The sequence below is a fragment of the Gopherus flavomarginatus genome, chromosome 1 (assembly GCF_025201925.1).
Source record: "Gopherus flavomarginatus isolate rGopFla2 chromosome 1, rGopFla2.mat.asm, whole genome shotgun sequence".
Taxonomy (NCBI): domain Eukaryota; kingdom Metazoa; phylum Chordata; order Testudines; family Testudinidae; genus Gopherus; species Gopherus flavomarginatus.
This window is the reverse complement of record NC_066617.1, coordinates 142,513,217-142,530,265: the sequence shown is the minus strand read 5'-3', so window position 1 is coordinate 142,530,265 and position 17,049 is coordinate 142,513,217. Positions and strand designations below refer to the sequence as shown.

Genomic DNA, 17,049 nt, shown 5'->3' with positions numbered 1-17,049 from the left:
TTTAATCATGTTTTGCTTTTGTACTTTTTATTTTCCGAAAGAAAGGTTGATTCCCATTGATTGATAATGTTTAAAGCATGTTGGTTTGCAACTAAATGTAACTTTTACACTATTGGGATGCTTCTTTTTGCTAACTAGGAGAATACATTATATCTAGACACATTTATTTAAGCATTTATATAGCTTAACTTTTTTTTTTTTTACTAGATGATTAATTTTTACTTACAATTTATGCCATGTTCTACATGGATGGAAATTCAAATTCCGTGAATGCAATAAAATAGCATTTTATTATTATTGGTATTTTTAATACAATGAAATTACCTTAAGTGTGCTAGACACACAAAGAAAAAAGTTGATCAAAACTTGTTTTGCATTTAAAACTAACTGATTTATTAAATTAAAGAGATGTTATTTGTAGTTAGTGAATTGAATTCATTGTTTCTGGTCACTAAGTCCTTCAAGATTTTTGAACTAGTAGATCTCATACTCTCTCACTTACTTTTTATTTGTAGATTGGAAGTGGGAAAGAAAGTATCCTAATTTTCAACTTCCAATTGGTTTCTTAACTTTAAATGAACTAATTGAATAAACTGAAGTGGAGAAAATATTCTCTCTGTACCTGCGGAAGATGTTACTGCTGCCAAAAGCTAGTTTAGCACTTCAGCAAACTCAGGTTTCATGTTAGCGAATGACTTCCACCAGTTCAGTGGTTGGACTTTCTTTAAAACTTGGCAGCAAACATGTACAGCTTAATATTATTTGTTATATTTAATTTAAATTGTTTTAATGTATTATAAATTTAGTCCTTAAGATAGGTTGTCAATTTCAAGCTTAATTATAACTAGGTTTATTTTTTTAAACATACACCTGGTTTTAATTTAAATAAAAAATCCATTTTATATAAATATATAGCGGTAAGTTTTAGCTACCCTCATTGTGACTTGAGCTACTGACAGAAAGAGGGCAGTCATCAAGTTTCCTGGCAACAGTTTAGCCTTTTTGAAAGCCTGTTGTACCTTGGGGAAGGCCTGGATAGTTTGAATTCTTGCTCAAAGGGTTGTATGGAAAAAGAATGAATATGGAAAGTGTGTTCTGGGGATGTTTGGCAGTGTACAGCTGTGCCCCTCTGTAGTGTCCTCTCAGTTCCCCATCTGTAAAATGGAGATGAATAACATGACCGTGCCTCACAGGTGTGTTATGAGATTAATACATTAAAAATTGTGAGATGCTCAGATGCTACATTGATTGGGTTCTTTTTTCCCTCTTTTTTGGTTTTTGAGCTTTTGGGGGTCATATTTTCCAGTCTGTGTGCAATCATGAGGGCTGGAAACTTACTTCTTTTGGTTCTGATTCTTGTGCAATCACATGACTTCAGGAACTGCGGCTTTGAGAAGAACACCAAATAACTTGAAGCTTGCAATAAAATTGCAGGAGTTGGCAATTACTGGGTGTGCATCAGCCTGGAATTGTGGACTACTGCATTAGAAAGAGCTATATCGGAGCAATCTAAGTGACTGAACAAATTTCAGTTGCTCTTTAACTTACCAACATTGAGGCCCCGCTCCTCCTCCATCTCCCCCAGATTTCCTTCAGATCTGCAGCACTCTGTGCCATGTATCTAACACAGGCTAGTGTCCTAAATGCTCATCTTTGTGATAGACTGGGCCTTAATTTTGAGAGCTGTGGACTGGAGTCTTAAATCTGTTTGTTCCTTTACTGTCTTTGTGCCAGATACTCGAATGTGAGAACAAAATGGATGTTTTGGTAGAAAATCTCATGATTCAATAAAATTTGGATCGGATTAATGAAACACATGATGTTTTCCATCCCATAATTATTCAAAAGAAGGGCATCTGAGATTGTATGGGAGAGAAGAGTGCATTTACTGTAAGGTCCTGCTAACATGCAGAGGGAGCCTTAGGTGCTGCTAAATGGCCTTACTGCAGTATTTACCAGTAAAGTCTCATTTACATGTGGAAGGAAGGGAAATGGCCAGTGAGCATGCAGTATATTTTTAAAAAGCCAGCTGGTGTAACAAAGGTGTTTTTGTCAGGATAAGCAAACAGTTTGGTATAATTTTATTAATCGAGCCATGCAAATACTGAGTTGGTGTTCCAGCAGGAATAAGCCAGATGTAATCTCCAGCGCTACTTCATGGCCTCCGAGTCAAGTGGCAAAAAGACTCAAATGAACTGGAGCTTGTAAATTAATTGAGTGCTGCTGGGGCCTGATTCTGTGAGGTGCTGGTTAGTCTTCCACTCCCATTGTACCCAGTGGGAGGTGAGACCATTCAGAAGCACAAAGTGTTGGTGTCTTGGGCCAAAATTTTTAAACTTGGGTGCTTAAAGTTAGGCATTTGCTTAAGTGACCTAGCTTTCAGCGGTGCTGAGCTCTAGCAGTTCTCATTGGCTTAACTTGGAAATTTTGGGTGCTTAACTCCCCTGAAAACTAGGTCAGTTATTTAGGTGCTTAAATATAGAATCAGGTGGCTAACGTTTGGGACACAAGCATGGGAATATTGGCTTTAGTAATGAACAGAAGAATAAAATGCTTTTGGTTTTGCTGCAAATCATAAATACGTAATGATCTCACCATGCTCACTGCTCTTTTTTATACCTTCCACAAATTTTTCCCAGCCATCAGAGTCTTCAGATGAGATGTCAATGGTGTTCTACAAAGATTTGAACAAAAAATGAGTTAAATATATTTCTCTGTGTTGATTACCCTAAATAACAAGAGGTATAAAGTAAACAATCAACTTAATATTAACTTAAATCTGGTTTCCCCCTGTTTGTTTCCAAGTTGTGCTGGACAGTTCCATTCCTATGACCATCCCAACTTGTGTCCTTCTGTGATATCACCACAGCCCTTCAGTCCTGGGGGAAGATGGGATCTAGCCTAAACTGACATCAGAAAAAAGTCTGTAAAATATATATCTTTAAACCCTGGCTTAATTCCATAGGGTATACAATAATATTTTTAAAACCTCCACTTATCTGGTGCTCTGTCTAGGCCAGCTTAACAGTCCGGCAAGGCTGAGTGCTACTAGGTTAGCTGTGACAGCACAGAACTGTGGAAACAGTAACGGGAGACTTGGAAATGGCAGAGATGCTTAATGACTTCTTTGTTTCGGTCTTCACTGAGAAGTCTGAAGGAATGTCTAGTATAGTGAATGCTTACGGGAAGAGGGTAGGTTTAGAAGATAAAATAAAAAAAGAGCAAGTAAAAAATCACTTAGAAAAGTTAGATGCCTGCAAGTCACCAGGGCCTGATGAAATGCATCCTAGAATACTCAAGGAGTTAATAGAGGAGGTATCTGAGCCTCTAGCTATTATCTTTGGGAAATCATGGGAGACGGGGGAGATTCCAGAAGACTGGAAGGGGGCAAATATAGTGCCCATCTATAAAAAGGGAAATAAAAACAACCCAGGAAACTACAGACCAGTTAGTTTAACTTCTGTGCCAGGGAAGATAATGGAGCAGGTAATTAAAGAAATCATCTACAAACACTTGGAAGGTGGTAAGGTGATAGGGAATAGCCAGCATGGATTTGTAAAGAACAAATTGTGTCAAACTAATCTGATAGCGTTCTTTGATAGGATAACAAGCCTTGTGGATAAGGGAGAAGTGGTGGATGTGATATACCTAGACTTTAGTAAGGCATTTGATACGGTCTCGCATGATATTCTTATAGATAAACTAGGGAAGTACAATTTAGATGGGGCTACTATAAGGTGGGTGCATAACTGGCTGGATAACCGTACTCAGAAAGTAGTTATTAATGGCTCCCAATCCTGCTGGAAAGGTATAACAAGTGGGGTTCCGCAGGGGTCTGTTTTGGGACCGGCTCTGTTCAATATCTTCATCAACGATTTTGATGTTGGCATAGAAAGTACGCTTATTAAGTTTGCGGACGATACCAAACTGGGAGGGATTGCAACTGCTTTGGAGGACAGGGTCAAAATTCAAAACCATCTGGACAAATTGGAGAAATGGTCTGAGGTAAACAGGATGAAGTTCAATAAAGATAAATGCAAAGTGCTCCACTTAGGAAGGAACAATCAGTTTCACACATACAGAATGGGAAGAGACTGTCTAGGAAGGAGTATGGCAGAAAGAGATCTAGGGGTCATAGTAGACCACAAGCTTAATATGAGTCAACAGTGTGATACTGTTGCAAAAAAAGCAAACGTGATTCTGGGATGCATTAACAGGTGTGTTGTAAACAAGACACGAGAAGTCATTCTTCCGCTCTACTCTGTGCTGGTTAGGCCTCAACTGGAGTATTGTGTCCAGTTCTGGGCACCGCATTTCAAGAAGGATGTGGAGAAATTGGAGAGGGTCCAGAGAAGAGCAACGAGAATGATTAAAGGTCTTGAGAACATGACCTATGAAGGAAGGCTGAAGGAATTGGGTTTGTTTAGTTTGGAAAAGAGAAGACAGAGGGGACATGATAGCAGTTTTCAGGTATCTAAAAGGGTGACATCAGGAGGAGGGAGAAAACTTGTTCACCTTAGCCTCCAATGATAGAACAAGAAGCAATGGGCTTAAACTGCAGCAAGAGAGATTTAGGTTGGACATTAGGAGAAAGTTCCTAACTGTCAGGGTAGTTAAACACTGGAATAGATTGCCTAGGGAAGTTGTGGAATCTCCATCTCTGGAGGTATTTAAGAGTAGGTTAGATAAATGTCTATTAGGGATGGTCTAGACAGTATTTGGTCCTGCCATGAGGGCAGGGGACTGGACTCGATGACCTCTCAAGGTCCCTTCCAGTCCTAGAGTCTATGAGTCTATGCAGCAAAGCAAAACTCACCAGTCTTCATTTCAAGGGGGACTCCAGAATTTATATTAAACAAACAAAAAACACCTCACATGTTGTTTATAATTAAGGCTGTCATGGAAGTCATGGATTCTGTGACTTTGTGACCTCTGTGATTTCAGCAGTGGCGTGGTGGTGGCTCAGGGGCTGCCAGAGCTGGGCAGCTCCTGGGCCAGCAGCAGAAGTTTGAGGGTGTGGGAGGAGGCAAGTGGTTGGGAAGTGGGGGGGGTGCTTACTTCAGGGTGGGGGGCTCCCTGACTCCCACTGGCATTGCCCTGCTGCACCTCCTAGGTGGAGGGACCAGGGGGCTCCGTGCTCTGCCCACAGGCCTCGCCCTCACAGCTCCCTTTGGCTGTGGTTCCTGGCCAATGGGAGCAGTGGAACTGGCGCTTATAGCGGGAGCAGCATGCGGAACTCCCTGGCCCCTCTGCCATCTAGGACTGCAGCGATGCACACACCTGGGTAGGAAGCCCCTGACGGGCCCTGCAAACCTCCACCCCCCAGCACCCGCACCACTCCCAGACTGCCCCTAGAGCACCCATGGCACCCCACCCACATTTTAGTTAGAGGTATATAGTAGAAGTCATGGACAAGTCATAGGCTGTGAATTTTTGTTTACTACCCGAGACATGTCCATGACTTTTACTAAAAATACCTGTGACTAAAACATAGCCTTATTTGTAATTGGTATGGCGCTGAATACCTCATCTACTTCTTAGCATTTATAATAATACCTAGCGCTTAAAAGGAACTTCTCATGAGTAGATCTTAAAGTTTTACAAAGGAGGTCAGTAGCATTATTTCTCATTGTACAGATGGGAAACTGAGGCACAGAGCAGTGGAAAACATTGCTCAAAGTCAACAGGTGAGCCTGTGTCAGAGCTGGGAATAGATCCCAGATCTCCTGAGTCCCACTGTAGTGCCATATCCATTAGATCACACTTCAGTACACAAAAGTATATTTGCTTAGCCTGTGATCAGATCTGCAAGGATGACCCTTTGCATTGATGCCAATCATTGCTGACTTCAGTGGGGTTCTGTGCAGGTCCAGGACTTTGCAAAGAGAAATGCCGTTGCAAGATTGGGGAATTAATATGCGTTTATGGTTACAAGCTCAAATTTAAGTTATTTTTTATATAATATATTTTTGAAGTCTCGTAATATTTGGCATTTTTCTGAAAGCCCCAGATCCTGGAGTCATGGGATCATGAGAGACTCTGAGCTTTCATTTAAAAAAATTTTTTTTTCCTAGCCATTGTGGAGAAAACCTTTAAAACATGAACCATGAAAAAGCTTAAAAATCAGAAAACAGATTAAAAAAATCCAAATATAGTATTTTTAAAAAGCTTATGATTTTTAACTCAATTTCATGATTTTTCTATACCTGGGACTGGCAGTACTGCTACATGAATGTATAAGCAGCAAAGAATCCTGTGGCACCTTATAGACTAACAGACGTTTTGGAGCATGAGCTTTCGTGGGTGGATACCCACTTCCTCAGATGCATGTAGTGGAAATTTCCAGGGGCAGGTATATATATGCTAGCAAGCAAGCTAGAGATAACAAGGTCAGTTCAATCAAGGAGGATGAGGCCCTGTTCTAGCAGTTGAGGTGTGAAAACCAAGAGAGGAGAAACTGGTTCTGTAATTGGCAAGCCATTCACAGTCTTTGTTCAATCCTGAGCTGATGGTGTCAAATTTGCAGATGAACTGAAGCTCAGCAGTTTCTCTTTGAAGTCTGGTCCTGAAGTTTTTTTGCTGCAGGATGGCCACCTTAAGGTCTGCTATAGTGTGGCCAGGGAGGTTGAAGTGCTCTCCTACAGGTTTTTGTATATTGCCATTCCTAATGTCTGATTTGTGTCCATTTATCCTTTTCCGTAGAGACTGTCCAGTTTGGCCGATGTACATAGCAGAGGGGCATTGCTGGCATATGATGGCGTATATTACATTGGTGGATGTGCAGGTGAATGAACCAGTGATGGTGTGGCTGATCTGGTTAGGTCCTGTGATGGTGTCGCTGGTGTAGATATGTGGGCAGAGTTGGCATCGAGGTTTGTTGCATGGATTGGTTCCTGAGCTAGAGTTATTATGGTGCGGTGTGCAGTTACTGGTGAGAATATGTTTCAGGTTGGCAGGTTGTCTGTGGGCAAGGACTGGCCTGCCACCCAAGGCCTGTGAAAGTGTGGGATCATTGTCCAGGTTGGGTTGTAGATCCTTGATGATGCGTTGGAGGGGTTTTAGCTGGGGGCTGTGTGTGATGGCCAGTGGAGTCCTGTTGGTTTCTTTCTTGGGTTTGTCTTGCAGTAGGAGGCTTCTGGGTACACGTCTGGCTCTGATCTGTTTCCTTATTTCCTCGTGCGGGTATTGTAGTTTTGAGAATGCTTGGTGGAGATTTTGTAGGTGTTGGTCTCTGTCTGAGGGGTTAGAGCAGATGCGGTTGTACCTCAGTGCTTGGCTGTAGACGATGGATCGTGACAGATGCAGACTAACACGGCTACCCCTCTGATACGTGAATGTATGACATTTAAAGGTAGGGTAAATGATACAATGATGGAAACAATTCCACATAAGGAAAGTACTGGAAATCACAAGGGGAAAGCCTTCTGGTACCCTTATTAAAACATATACTGATTTATATTTTTCATCATGTTGTGTTGTGTAGTGTAGGCACAAGGCCACTCAGAGTAGGCAGCAGGGGACAGGTACCCATAATGTTATTACTTGACTGAGACATTAATAAGAGTACATTGCAGGAGAAACAACATTTTAAAGACAGTCAGGCAAGCAATAATTGCTCATTCTATTGTCAGTTCAATGGAACAGAACGTTTAAGCAGAACCTGTGATGCAAATCAGCCATTGCTGTCGTCTAACAAATGATGAGTTTTGGTGAAATGCAATGGAAATGTTCATGCAAAATCCCTTTTAATAAGAAAACAAGTCTTTCATAACATTTTAGGTCAACTTAGCTGTGGCCTGATATTGAAAAGTTGTAGAAATAAGCTTTTAAAAAACTTAAGCCCAATAAAAATGTTTCCACACTTAGGCCTGGTCTATACTGGGCGGGGGGTGGGGGGAATATCAATTTAAGATACGCAACTTCAGCTATGAGAGTAGCGTAGCTGAAGTCAACGTATCTTAGATTGAATTAAAATTACTTACTTTGCGTCCTCGCGGCACGCTGCGGCTTCCTCGTTGACTTTGCTTCCGCCTCTCGCCAAGCTGGAGTTCAGCAGTCAACGAGAGAGCAATCAGGGATTGATTTATCACGTCTACACTACACACAATAAATCAATCCCCGATAGATCGATTGCTACCTGCCAATCCGGTGGGTAGTGTAGACTGTACCATTAAAAAATCCAATGAACGGAGTCAATTTAAAACCCATAAACATCCCATTCAGTGTTTGAGCCGCAGGGTGGGTAAATAAATAATTATCACCACTTACAGATGGAGAAATTGAGGCAGAGAGTTTAAGGTTACGAAAGGTCTGAATTTTCACATATACATATAATTTGCAATTATACAATTGTAAACTTTTGTGCTATAGATATTATCACTAAGGCTATGATTTTTGTCATGGACATTTTTAGTAAAAGTCATGGACAGTTCATGGGCAATTAACAAAAATTCAGAAAGTTGTGACCTGACCCTGACTTTTACTACAAATGTCTATGACAAAACAGGAAAGGAGGAGAGTCCAGCAGCCTGCCCTCCTGTGGCTTGGAGCTGGAAGGGACCCCCACCTGTGGTGGCTGGGGAGCTGCAGGGGACCCCCCCCCCCACATCCGTGGGGACTGGGGAGCTGTGGAGGATTCCTCCACACTACCCATGGCCCCAGTGGCTGGGAAGCTACCAGGAGATTCCCCCCTCCTGCCACCTGTGGTGGTTGGGGTACCGCGCAGCTCCTGGCTACCTCGGGAGGTGGGGGTACCCTGCAGCTTCCAGCAGCTGCGGGCTGAAGTCATGGAGATCTGCTGGTGGAGATCCATGACCAAATTGTAACCTTAATTATCATTTGTGCTTCTTTAGTATACCTTAGCGTAAATGTTATTGCTGTTTAATACTGTCATAAACAGATAGCTAAGGGTTAATGTCTCTTTCACCTGAAGCACCTGACCAGAGGACCAATCAGAAAACCGGATTTTTTCAACTCTGGGTGGAGGGAGTTTGTGTCTGAGTCTTTGTGTCTGTCTGCCTGCTTTCTCTGAGCTTTGGAGAAGTAGTTCTACTTTCTAGTCTTCTGTTTCTAAGTGTAAGGACAAAGAGATCAGATAGTAAGTTCTATGGTTTCTTTTCTTTGGTATTTGCATGAATATAAGTGCTGGAGTGCTTTGATTTGTATTCTTTTTGAATAAGGCTGTTTATTCAATATTCTTTTAAGCAATTGACCCTGTATTGTATCATCTTAATACAGAGAGAGACATTTGTACTTATTTTTCTTTCTTTTTATATAAAGCTTTCTTTTATTTGTTCTTCGGCCTCAATTTTTGCCTTAGAAGTCATGGTTCCTGTTTTCTTGTGTTGGGGTGCCCTCCGGTGTTTATCTTCTGAACTGCAGGTTCTGTTGCCTCCTGAAGTCTGCCTAGCAACAGTGCCTTTTTTCCCTTTCTCTCTCTAGCTAATGTTCAATGAAGGGAAACCAGAAAAACCACTTTATTTGCATGCATATAAGTGCTGGTACTTGCCTCCTAATGGGAGGGCTATTGCATGACAAAAGACCCTTAACAGTCCGGTAATGGCTTCTCGCTTAACATGCAAGCCACAAACTGCCAGAGAGAGCAGAAAAAAAAATTCTCTCTGGTTCCCTTTTAAAACCAACTGTTTCTCTCTGCTAAAAAGCCCTTAGCAGAGAAAAGAAAAATATAATATTCCTACTGGCTTCTGGATTCTGTCTAGATCCTCCCACCACTGCCACTCATGACATAACCTTAGTCCCAGATTTGGACCTTAGCGTCCAAAATATGGGGGTTAGCATGAAAACCTCCAAGCTTAGTTACCAGCTTGGACCTGGTACTTGCTGCCACCACCCAAAAAATTAGAGTGTTTTGGGGCACTCTGGTCCCCCTGAAAAACCTTCCCTGGGGACCCCAAGACCCAAATCCCTTGAGTCTCACAACAAAGGGAGATAATCCTTTTTCCCTTCCCCCCTCCAGGTGCTCCTGGAGAGATACACAGACACAAGCTCTGTGAATCCAAACAGAGTGAATCTCCCTCTCTGTTCCCAATCCTGGAAACAAAAGTACTTTCCTATTCCCCCAGAGGGAATGCAAAATCAGGCTAGCAATCCAACACACAGATCTCCCCTGATTTCTTCCTCCCACCAATTCCCTGGTGAGTACAGACTCAATTTCCCTGAAGTAAAGAAAAACTTCAACAGGTCTTAAAAGAAAGCTTTATATAAAAAGAAAGAAAAATAAGTACAAATGTCTCTCTCTGTATTAAGATGATACAATACAGGGTCAATTGCTTAAAAGAATATTGAATAAACAGCCTTATTCAAAAAGAATACAAATCAAAGCACTCCAGCACTTATATTCATGCAAATACCAAAGAAAAGAAACCATAGAACTTACTATCTGATCTCTTTGTCCTTACACTTAGAAACAGAAGACTAGAAAGTAGAACTACTTCTCCAAAGCTCAGAGAAACCAGGCAGACAGACACAAAGACTCAGACACAAACTCCCTCCACCCAGAGTTGAAAAAATCCGGTTTTCTGATTGGTCCTCTGGTCAGGTGCTTCAGGTGAAAGAGACATTAACCCTTAGCTATCTGTTTATGACAAATACAATTAAGTATTTGTCAGTTAGGAGCATACCTACATTTGTATGTCAGCTTACGGGGAAAAAGGTTCAGCTTAACTCGGGAGTTTAGAAATATGTTAACTTTCAGATCTGATGGACAACGGGGCAAATTCTGTACAATAAACTCTCACTAAAGTGGAGGAAAAACAATTTAAAAGATCTTAAAGCAACTATCTGCAATTCTGTGTGAAAACATTAGAACAACGTTTTGAAGACATCATGCCCAAAATTTTCAAAAATAATTGGGCTTCTAAAATCATATTTAGGTACCTGCCCAATTTTCAAAAGTGCTGATCATGCAGCAGCTCTCATGTTTGTCAGACAGGAGCATACATTTGAATTTAGAAGCCTATCTTTAGGCTCCAGTTTTTGGAAATCTTGGCCCCTGAGGATAGCTCATGAGAGAGGCAAATACAGTTCCCATCATCATGACAAAAAATAAAATAAATATTAGGATATTCACTCTTTAATACAATTTTGTTGAGGTATCTGTCTGTGAAACCATTTCTGACCTAGTTCTTGAACACACTGGGATGTTATCTTGCAAACAACTACAAACCTGAGTAAATTCACTCACGTGAGTTGTGATGGGACTACTTATGTGAGTAAAGTTATTCGTGTGCTTGATTACTGGATTGGAGCCTGTCAGTATTGAAGCTGTGCTCAGAGAAGAGACACAAATCAGTGTTATGTATAGTGCATATTTCATGGCAAGGTAATGAAAATACTTAACAGTAAGCAGAACTTGTAGAACATGTCTGTCACTGCAGATACATCATATCTTCATAAAATCATAGAAATATAGGGCGGGAAGGGACCTTGAGAAGTCATCTAGTCCAGCCCTTGCTCTAAGACAGGTCCAAGTAAACTTAGACCATCTTGACACATGTTTGTCTAATGTATTTTTAAAAACCTCCAAGAATGGGGATTCCACGGCTTTCTTTGGAAGCTTATTTCAGTGCTTAATTATCCTTATAGTTAGAAAGTTTTTCCTAATATGCAACCTAAATCTCCCTTTCTGCAGATCAAGTTAATTACTACTTGTCCCACATTCAGCGGACATGGAGAACAATTGATTACTGTCTTTTTTATAACAGCCTTTAATATATTTGAAGTGTTATCAGGTCCCCCATCCATCTTCTTTTCACAAGACTAAACATACCCTGTTTTTTTAATCTTTCCTTATAGGTCAAATTTGCTAAATCTTTTATCATTTTTATTGCTTTCTCCAGTTTGTCCACATCTTTCCTAAAGTGTGGTGCCCAGAAATGGACATAGTACTTAAGCTGAGGCCTCACCAGTGCCGAGTAGAGCAGACAATTACCTCCTGTGTCTTACATATGATGCTTATGTTAATACATCGCAGAAAGATATTAGCCTTTTTTGCAGCTGTATCACATTGTTGACTCGTATTCAGTTTATGATCCACTATAGCCCCCAGATCCTTTTCAGCAGTACTACTGCCTCACCAGTTGTGCATTTGATGATGATATGATCATAAATTTAGTATTAGTATATAATGATAACAACATATTACAAGGTGCTGCTGGGTACATAGCTTTAAGCTAGAAGAAAAAAATGTATTATTTTCTAGGGCTATCAAGCAATTAAAAAATTAATCATGATTAATCGTGCGATTAAAACAATTGCAATTAATTGCACTTTTAAACAGTAATAGAGTACCATTTATTTAATTTTTTAAATGTTTTCTACATTGTCAAATATATTGAGTTCAATTACAACACACAGTACAAAATGTACAGTGCTCACTTTATATTTACTTTTGATTACAAGTACTTGAACTGTAAAAAACAAAAGAAATAATATTTTTCAATTCACCTAATACAGGTACTGTGGTGCAATCTCTTTATCATAAAAGTTGAACTTACAAATGCAGAATTATGTACAAAAAAATAACTGCACTCAAACAAAACAATGTAAAGCTTTAGAGCCTTCAAGTCCACTCAGTCCTACTTCTTGTTCAGCCAATTGCTCAGACAAACAAGTTTGTTTACATGTGCAGGAGATAATGCTGCCCGCTTCTTGTCTACAGTGTCATCTGAAAATGAGAACAAATGTTCTCATGGCACTGTTGTAGCTGGCAGCACAAGATATTTACGTGCCAGATGTGCTGAAGATTCATATGTCCCTTCGTGCTTCAACCATCATTCCAGGGGACATGCATCCATGCTGATGACAGGTTCTGCGCAATAACAGTCCAAAGTAGTGTGGACTAACACATGTACATTTTCAATGTCTGAGTCAGATGCCACCAGCAGAAGGTTGATTTTCTTTTTTAGTGGTTTGCATTCTGTAGTTTCCTCACCGGAGTGTTGCTCTTTTAAGACGTTTGAAAGCATGCGCCACACCTCGTCCTTCTCAGATTTTGGAAGGCACTTCAGATTCTTAAACCTTGGGTCAAGTGCTGTAGCTATCTTTAGAAATTTCATATTGATATCTTGTTTGCATTTTGTCAGATTTGCAGTGAAAGTGTTCTTAATACAAACAACATGTGCTGGGTCATCATCCAAGACTGCTATAACATGAAATATATGGCAGAATGAGAGTAAAATGGAGCAGGAGACATATGATTCTCCCCCACGGAGTTCAGTCACAAATTTAATTAACACATTATTTTTTAACGAGCATCATCGGCATGGAAGCATGTTCTCTGGAATGGTGGCAGAAGCATGAAGGAGCATACGAATGTTTAGCATATCTAGCATGTAAATACCTTGCAATGCCGGCTACAAAAGTGCCATGTAAACACCTGTTCTCACTTTCTGATGCCATTGTAAATAAGAAGAGGGCAGCACTATCTCCTGTAAATGTAAACAAACGCGTTTGTCTTCACAATTGGCTGAACAAGAGGTAGGACTGAGTGGACTTGTAGGCTTTGAAGTTTTACATTGTTTTGTTTTTGAGTGCATTTATGTAACCAAAAAAAATCTATATTTGTAAGTTGCGCTTTCACCAAACAGAAATTGCACTACAGTACTTGTATGAGGTGAATTAAAAATTACTATTTCTTTTGTTTATCTTTTACAGTGCAAATATTTGTAATCAAGAAAAATATATACTTTGATTTCAATTAGAACACAGAATACTATATATAGTATTCTGTGTTCTAATTGAAATCAAAGTATATATTTTTCTTGATTACAAATATTTGCACTGTCAAATATATATATGAAAATGTAGAAAAACACCCAAAATATTTAATACATTTCAATTGGTATTCTATTGTTTAACAGCATGATTAAAACTGCAATTAATTGCAATTCATTTTTTAATCATGATTAATTTTTTTGAGTTAATCGCGAGAGTTGTCTGTGATTAATAGACAGCCTTATTATTTTCTCAATACATGTGGTCACATAGTTAAAGGCTGTATTGTAGTGTGTATACATGAGAGGTCAGAGTTAAGGTTGTGCATGATTTTTGCATTTCCTGGCTTGAGTGCTTCACTGTGCAAACTTAATGGTCTGTTAACATTAGGTTTTATTTGCATGGATTTCTATTTTTTGTGTGGACAGTTCCTTTACACAATTATTGGTGCTCTTATGCCAGTTTATGAACATCCACAACTAATGTGAAACCAGTTTTAAAACACCAAGCAAACCCAGAAAACTCCACATGCTCCAGGGAAGTCCGCTTAGTGTAGGTTTTCCAGATAACACTGGAAAGCTAACACAGTATCTATGTTACAGGAAGTCTTGATATCATTATCCCACTTGTGTTGTAGAGTCATGCCATGAGGCATTGCACTGCCAAGTGTGAGAATTGTCGCTGTCTAGAAAGGAATAGGACATTCAGGTCAGAGTTTGTAGTTCACAGACATTATCTCTAATGAAAGAACTCTGAGAGAATACTGTGTGCTAGAGCAATGGTTCTCAAGCAGTGGTATGCATATCCCTGGGAGCATGCAGGTCTTCCAAAGGATACATCAACTCATCTAGATATTTACCTAGTTTTACAACAGGCTACATAAAAAGCACTAGTGAAATTATTACAAACTAAAATTTAATTCGAGTTGTTTATACCGCTCTATATACTATACACTGAAATGTAAGTACAATATTGATATTCCAATTGATTTATTTTATAATTAGTGCTAAAAATGAGAAAGTAAGCAATTTTTCAGTAACAGCTTGCTGTGACGCTTTTATATTTTTATGTCTGATTTTGTAAGCAAGTAGTTTTTAAGCAAGGTGAAACTTGGGGTATACAAGACAAGTCGCAGACTCCAGAAAGGGGTACAGTAGTCTGGAAATGTTGAGAGCCACTGTGCTAGGTTAATCTCTGACGTACCAGTTAAATAGCGTGTAAATAGCTGCAGGCTCAGGTACTATAACATTCAGGAGATTTAGGATTGATTGATTACTTTGTAAAAAGACAGCAGCTCTGTGTTTCATGTTATGGTTAATTATATCAGAGTTGATGGCATCATACTATGTGCGTGTATAACATGAGAAATGTGCCTATTAGACAAACACTAGGTGCTAGCCGGTTCTAATTGCTTGTCCCACGCCATTCATTTAAGCAGCAAAAAATATAAAAGTATATAGTTACTGTTAATTTCATTGGGGGTTTGTTACCTTCAGTGTATCTAATCCTTACTTTTACAGCCTTTTATTACATTAAAAGAGTATCATTTACCTCATGATTCTTGCCCATAAACAGCTAAACAGTACTTGACATTTAAAGAGATTTTCTGTTGTGCACTTGTATAGTCAAAGAGTAATACTAATCCTATTAAAGATATTATGTCATGGAGGCATTCCTTGGGGGAAGGCTTGTTCTAATTGGCTAGATGTAAAGTAGAGGGGAGGGGCTATCCAGAGAGTGGATGTATTACTTGATAGTTAGGTCAGGGATTTCTGTGGGAAATGCCCAGTGGTTGCAGTTGCTGATGATTTCACATCAACAGCAGTGCAACACTGAGAGTGAGCTCCAATAGCTGATTACTGAATGAGATACTGCAAACGGGTTAAAAAAAAAATGAACGGCATGTGAGAAGCAGTCAGAGTGAGGCAGAGAAGAGAGCTGAGAGAGCAAAAAAAGTGCTCAGGCTGGAGAAAGTCTTCCCCAGATGTACTGGACTGCCCTTTTGGAAATGGATATAAGGACCATCTGCTGTCTGTAGATCAGAGGACTGAGAGTGAGAAGAAAGGGTTTGTGGTATTTTAAATAAAAAGCTAAGTTATTCATAACCAATTCATCAAGACGTCATGAGATTGTTCCTGCATGGGATGCTGGTGCATAAATCAAAGCTGCAGATACCTATTGTACAGCTTACTTTGATATAAAAAAGAAAAAAGAGCAGCAATGCAGGGAATATTGCAATAAATTCTACAGTGGTTATGTGATTTGTTTATTAGGATAAAGAAAAATCATCCTTGCATGACTGTGGAGTTCATAAGGCACTGCATTTTAATGCTGAGAGATGCTAGACATTAAATCTGACAACTGTGAAAAGAGAGATCATGGAGAAGTCAAGTAGTGAGGATTCTTCAATTCACCGTAGTCCATCTTTGGATAGCAAGGACTCGGACTTTGCTAAACCTTCTACCTCAGGCAGGCAGTTTGGTCGAGGTTTTACTGCTGGAGCTTTTTACGGCACTGCTGGATCACGGACACAGAGCCACACCGGGGCTGGAACAGGGACCGGCATTGGAACTGGGACTGGCATAAAAAGTGACAAATACAATGCACCCAAAGGCAGCAAATATGTGGTGTTTTACCTGGATCTATCTTTTGTTTTCCTTTTAGAATTTAAGAAGTGCAACATGGCAAGAGGCTGCCTGTGTTGTTTGAAATACATGATGTTCCTTTTCAATTTAATTTTTTGGGTGAGTACTGCCTTTTTTTCAATTGCCTTAATTTGTTAGAGTTCTCTGTACTACTGCATTATGTGCATGGTGCATCTTTTCAGCACTACCGTAAGCTTTTTTTTTTTTCTTCCCCTCTCTTGTACCTGCATGGAATATTTACAGTGCTAAATCTGTGCCCTATGGGAAAATGTACATGTTTCCTACAGATTTTACCTTCCCATTACTCTAGTTTGATTACAGATTATTAAAACTGGAGTCTTTTAATTCATGTATTTTGACCAGTATAAATTAAAGGAGGACAGGACCTATTTACCATGTAAAATGATCCAAATCAGTTAAGTGGAATTTTTTACATTCTTGTATAATGCCTTATGCTGTTTTAAGTTGCAGATTAGTTTAAACCTGAATTACGTTTTTGTTGTCCCCATCAATCTTCCCTACTTTTCTAATGTAATTGACAAACTGCTTTTCAAACTGAATGAAGTTTGGTCTCATTTTTTCCACCTTTTTAAAATATACATATATTCTAGTCCTTAAGATGTCAGCACAAATGTAAAATGACTGGAATGAAAAATGACTCCTGATTCAG

At 39.6% G+C, this 17,049-nt stretch overlaps 1 protein-coding gene across 3 annotated transcripts in view; it reads left to right on the top strand.

The window, feature by feature from the left end:
* The window catches only part of TSPAN9 (tetraspanin 9), a 296,264-nt gene that overhangs the window by 121,539 nt on the left and 157,676 nt on the right, over nt 1-17,049 (top strand). For 2 of the 3 annotated variants that reach the window (XM_050966262.1, XM_050966263.1), the window contains one exon: nt 16,399-16,478. In XM_050966262.1, coding sequence (XP_050822219.1) covers nt 16,416-16,478 — 63 coding nt within the window. In that variant the 5' untranslated portion in view covers nt 16,399-16,415. Of the gene's footprint in view, nt 1-15,493; nt 16,479-17,049 lie in introns of those variants that run through there. The other variant, XM_050966261.1, reaches the window with a different exon arrangement.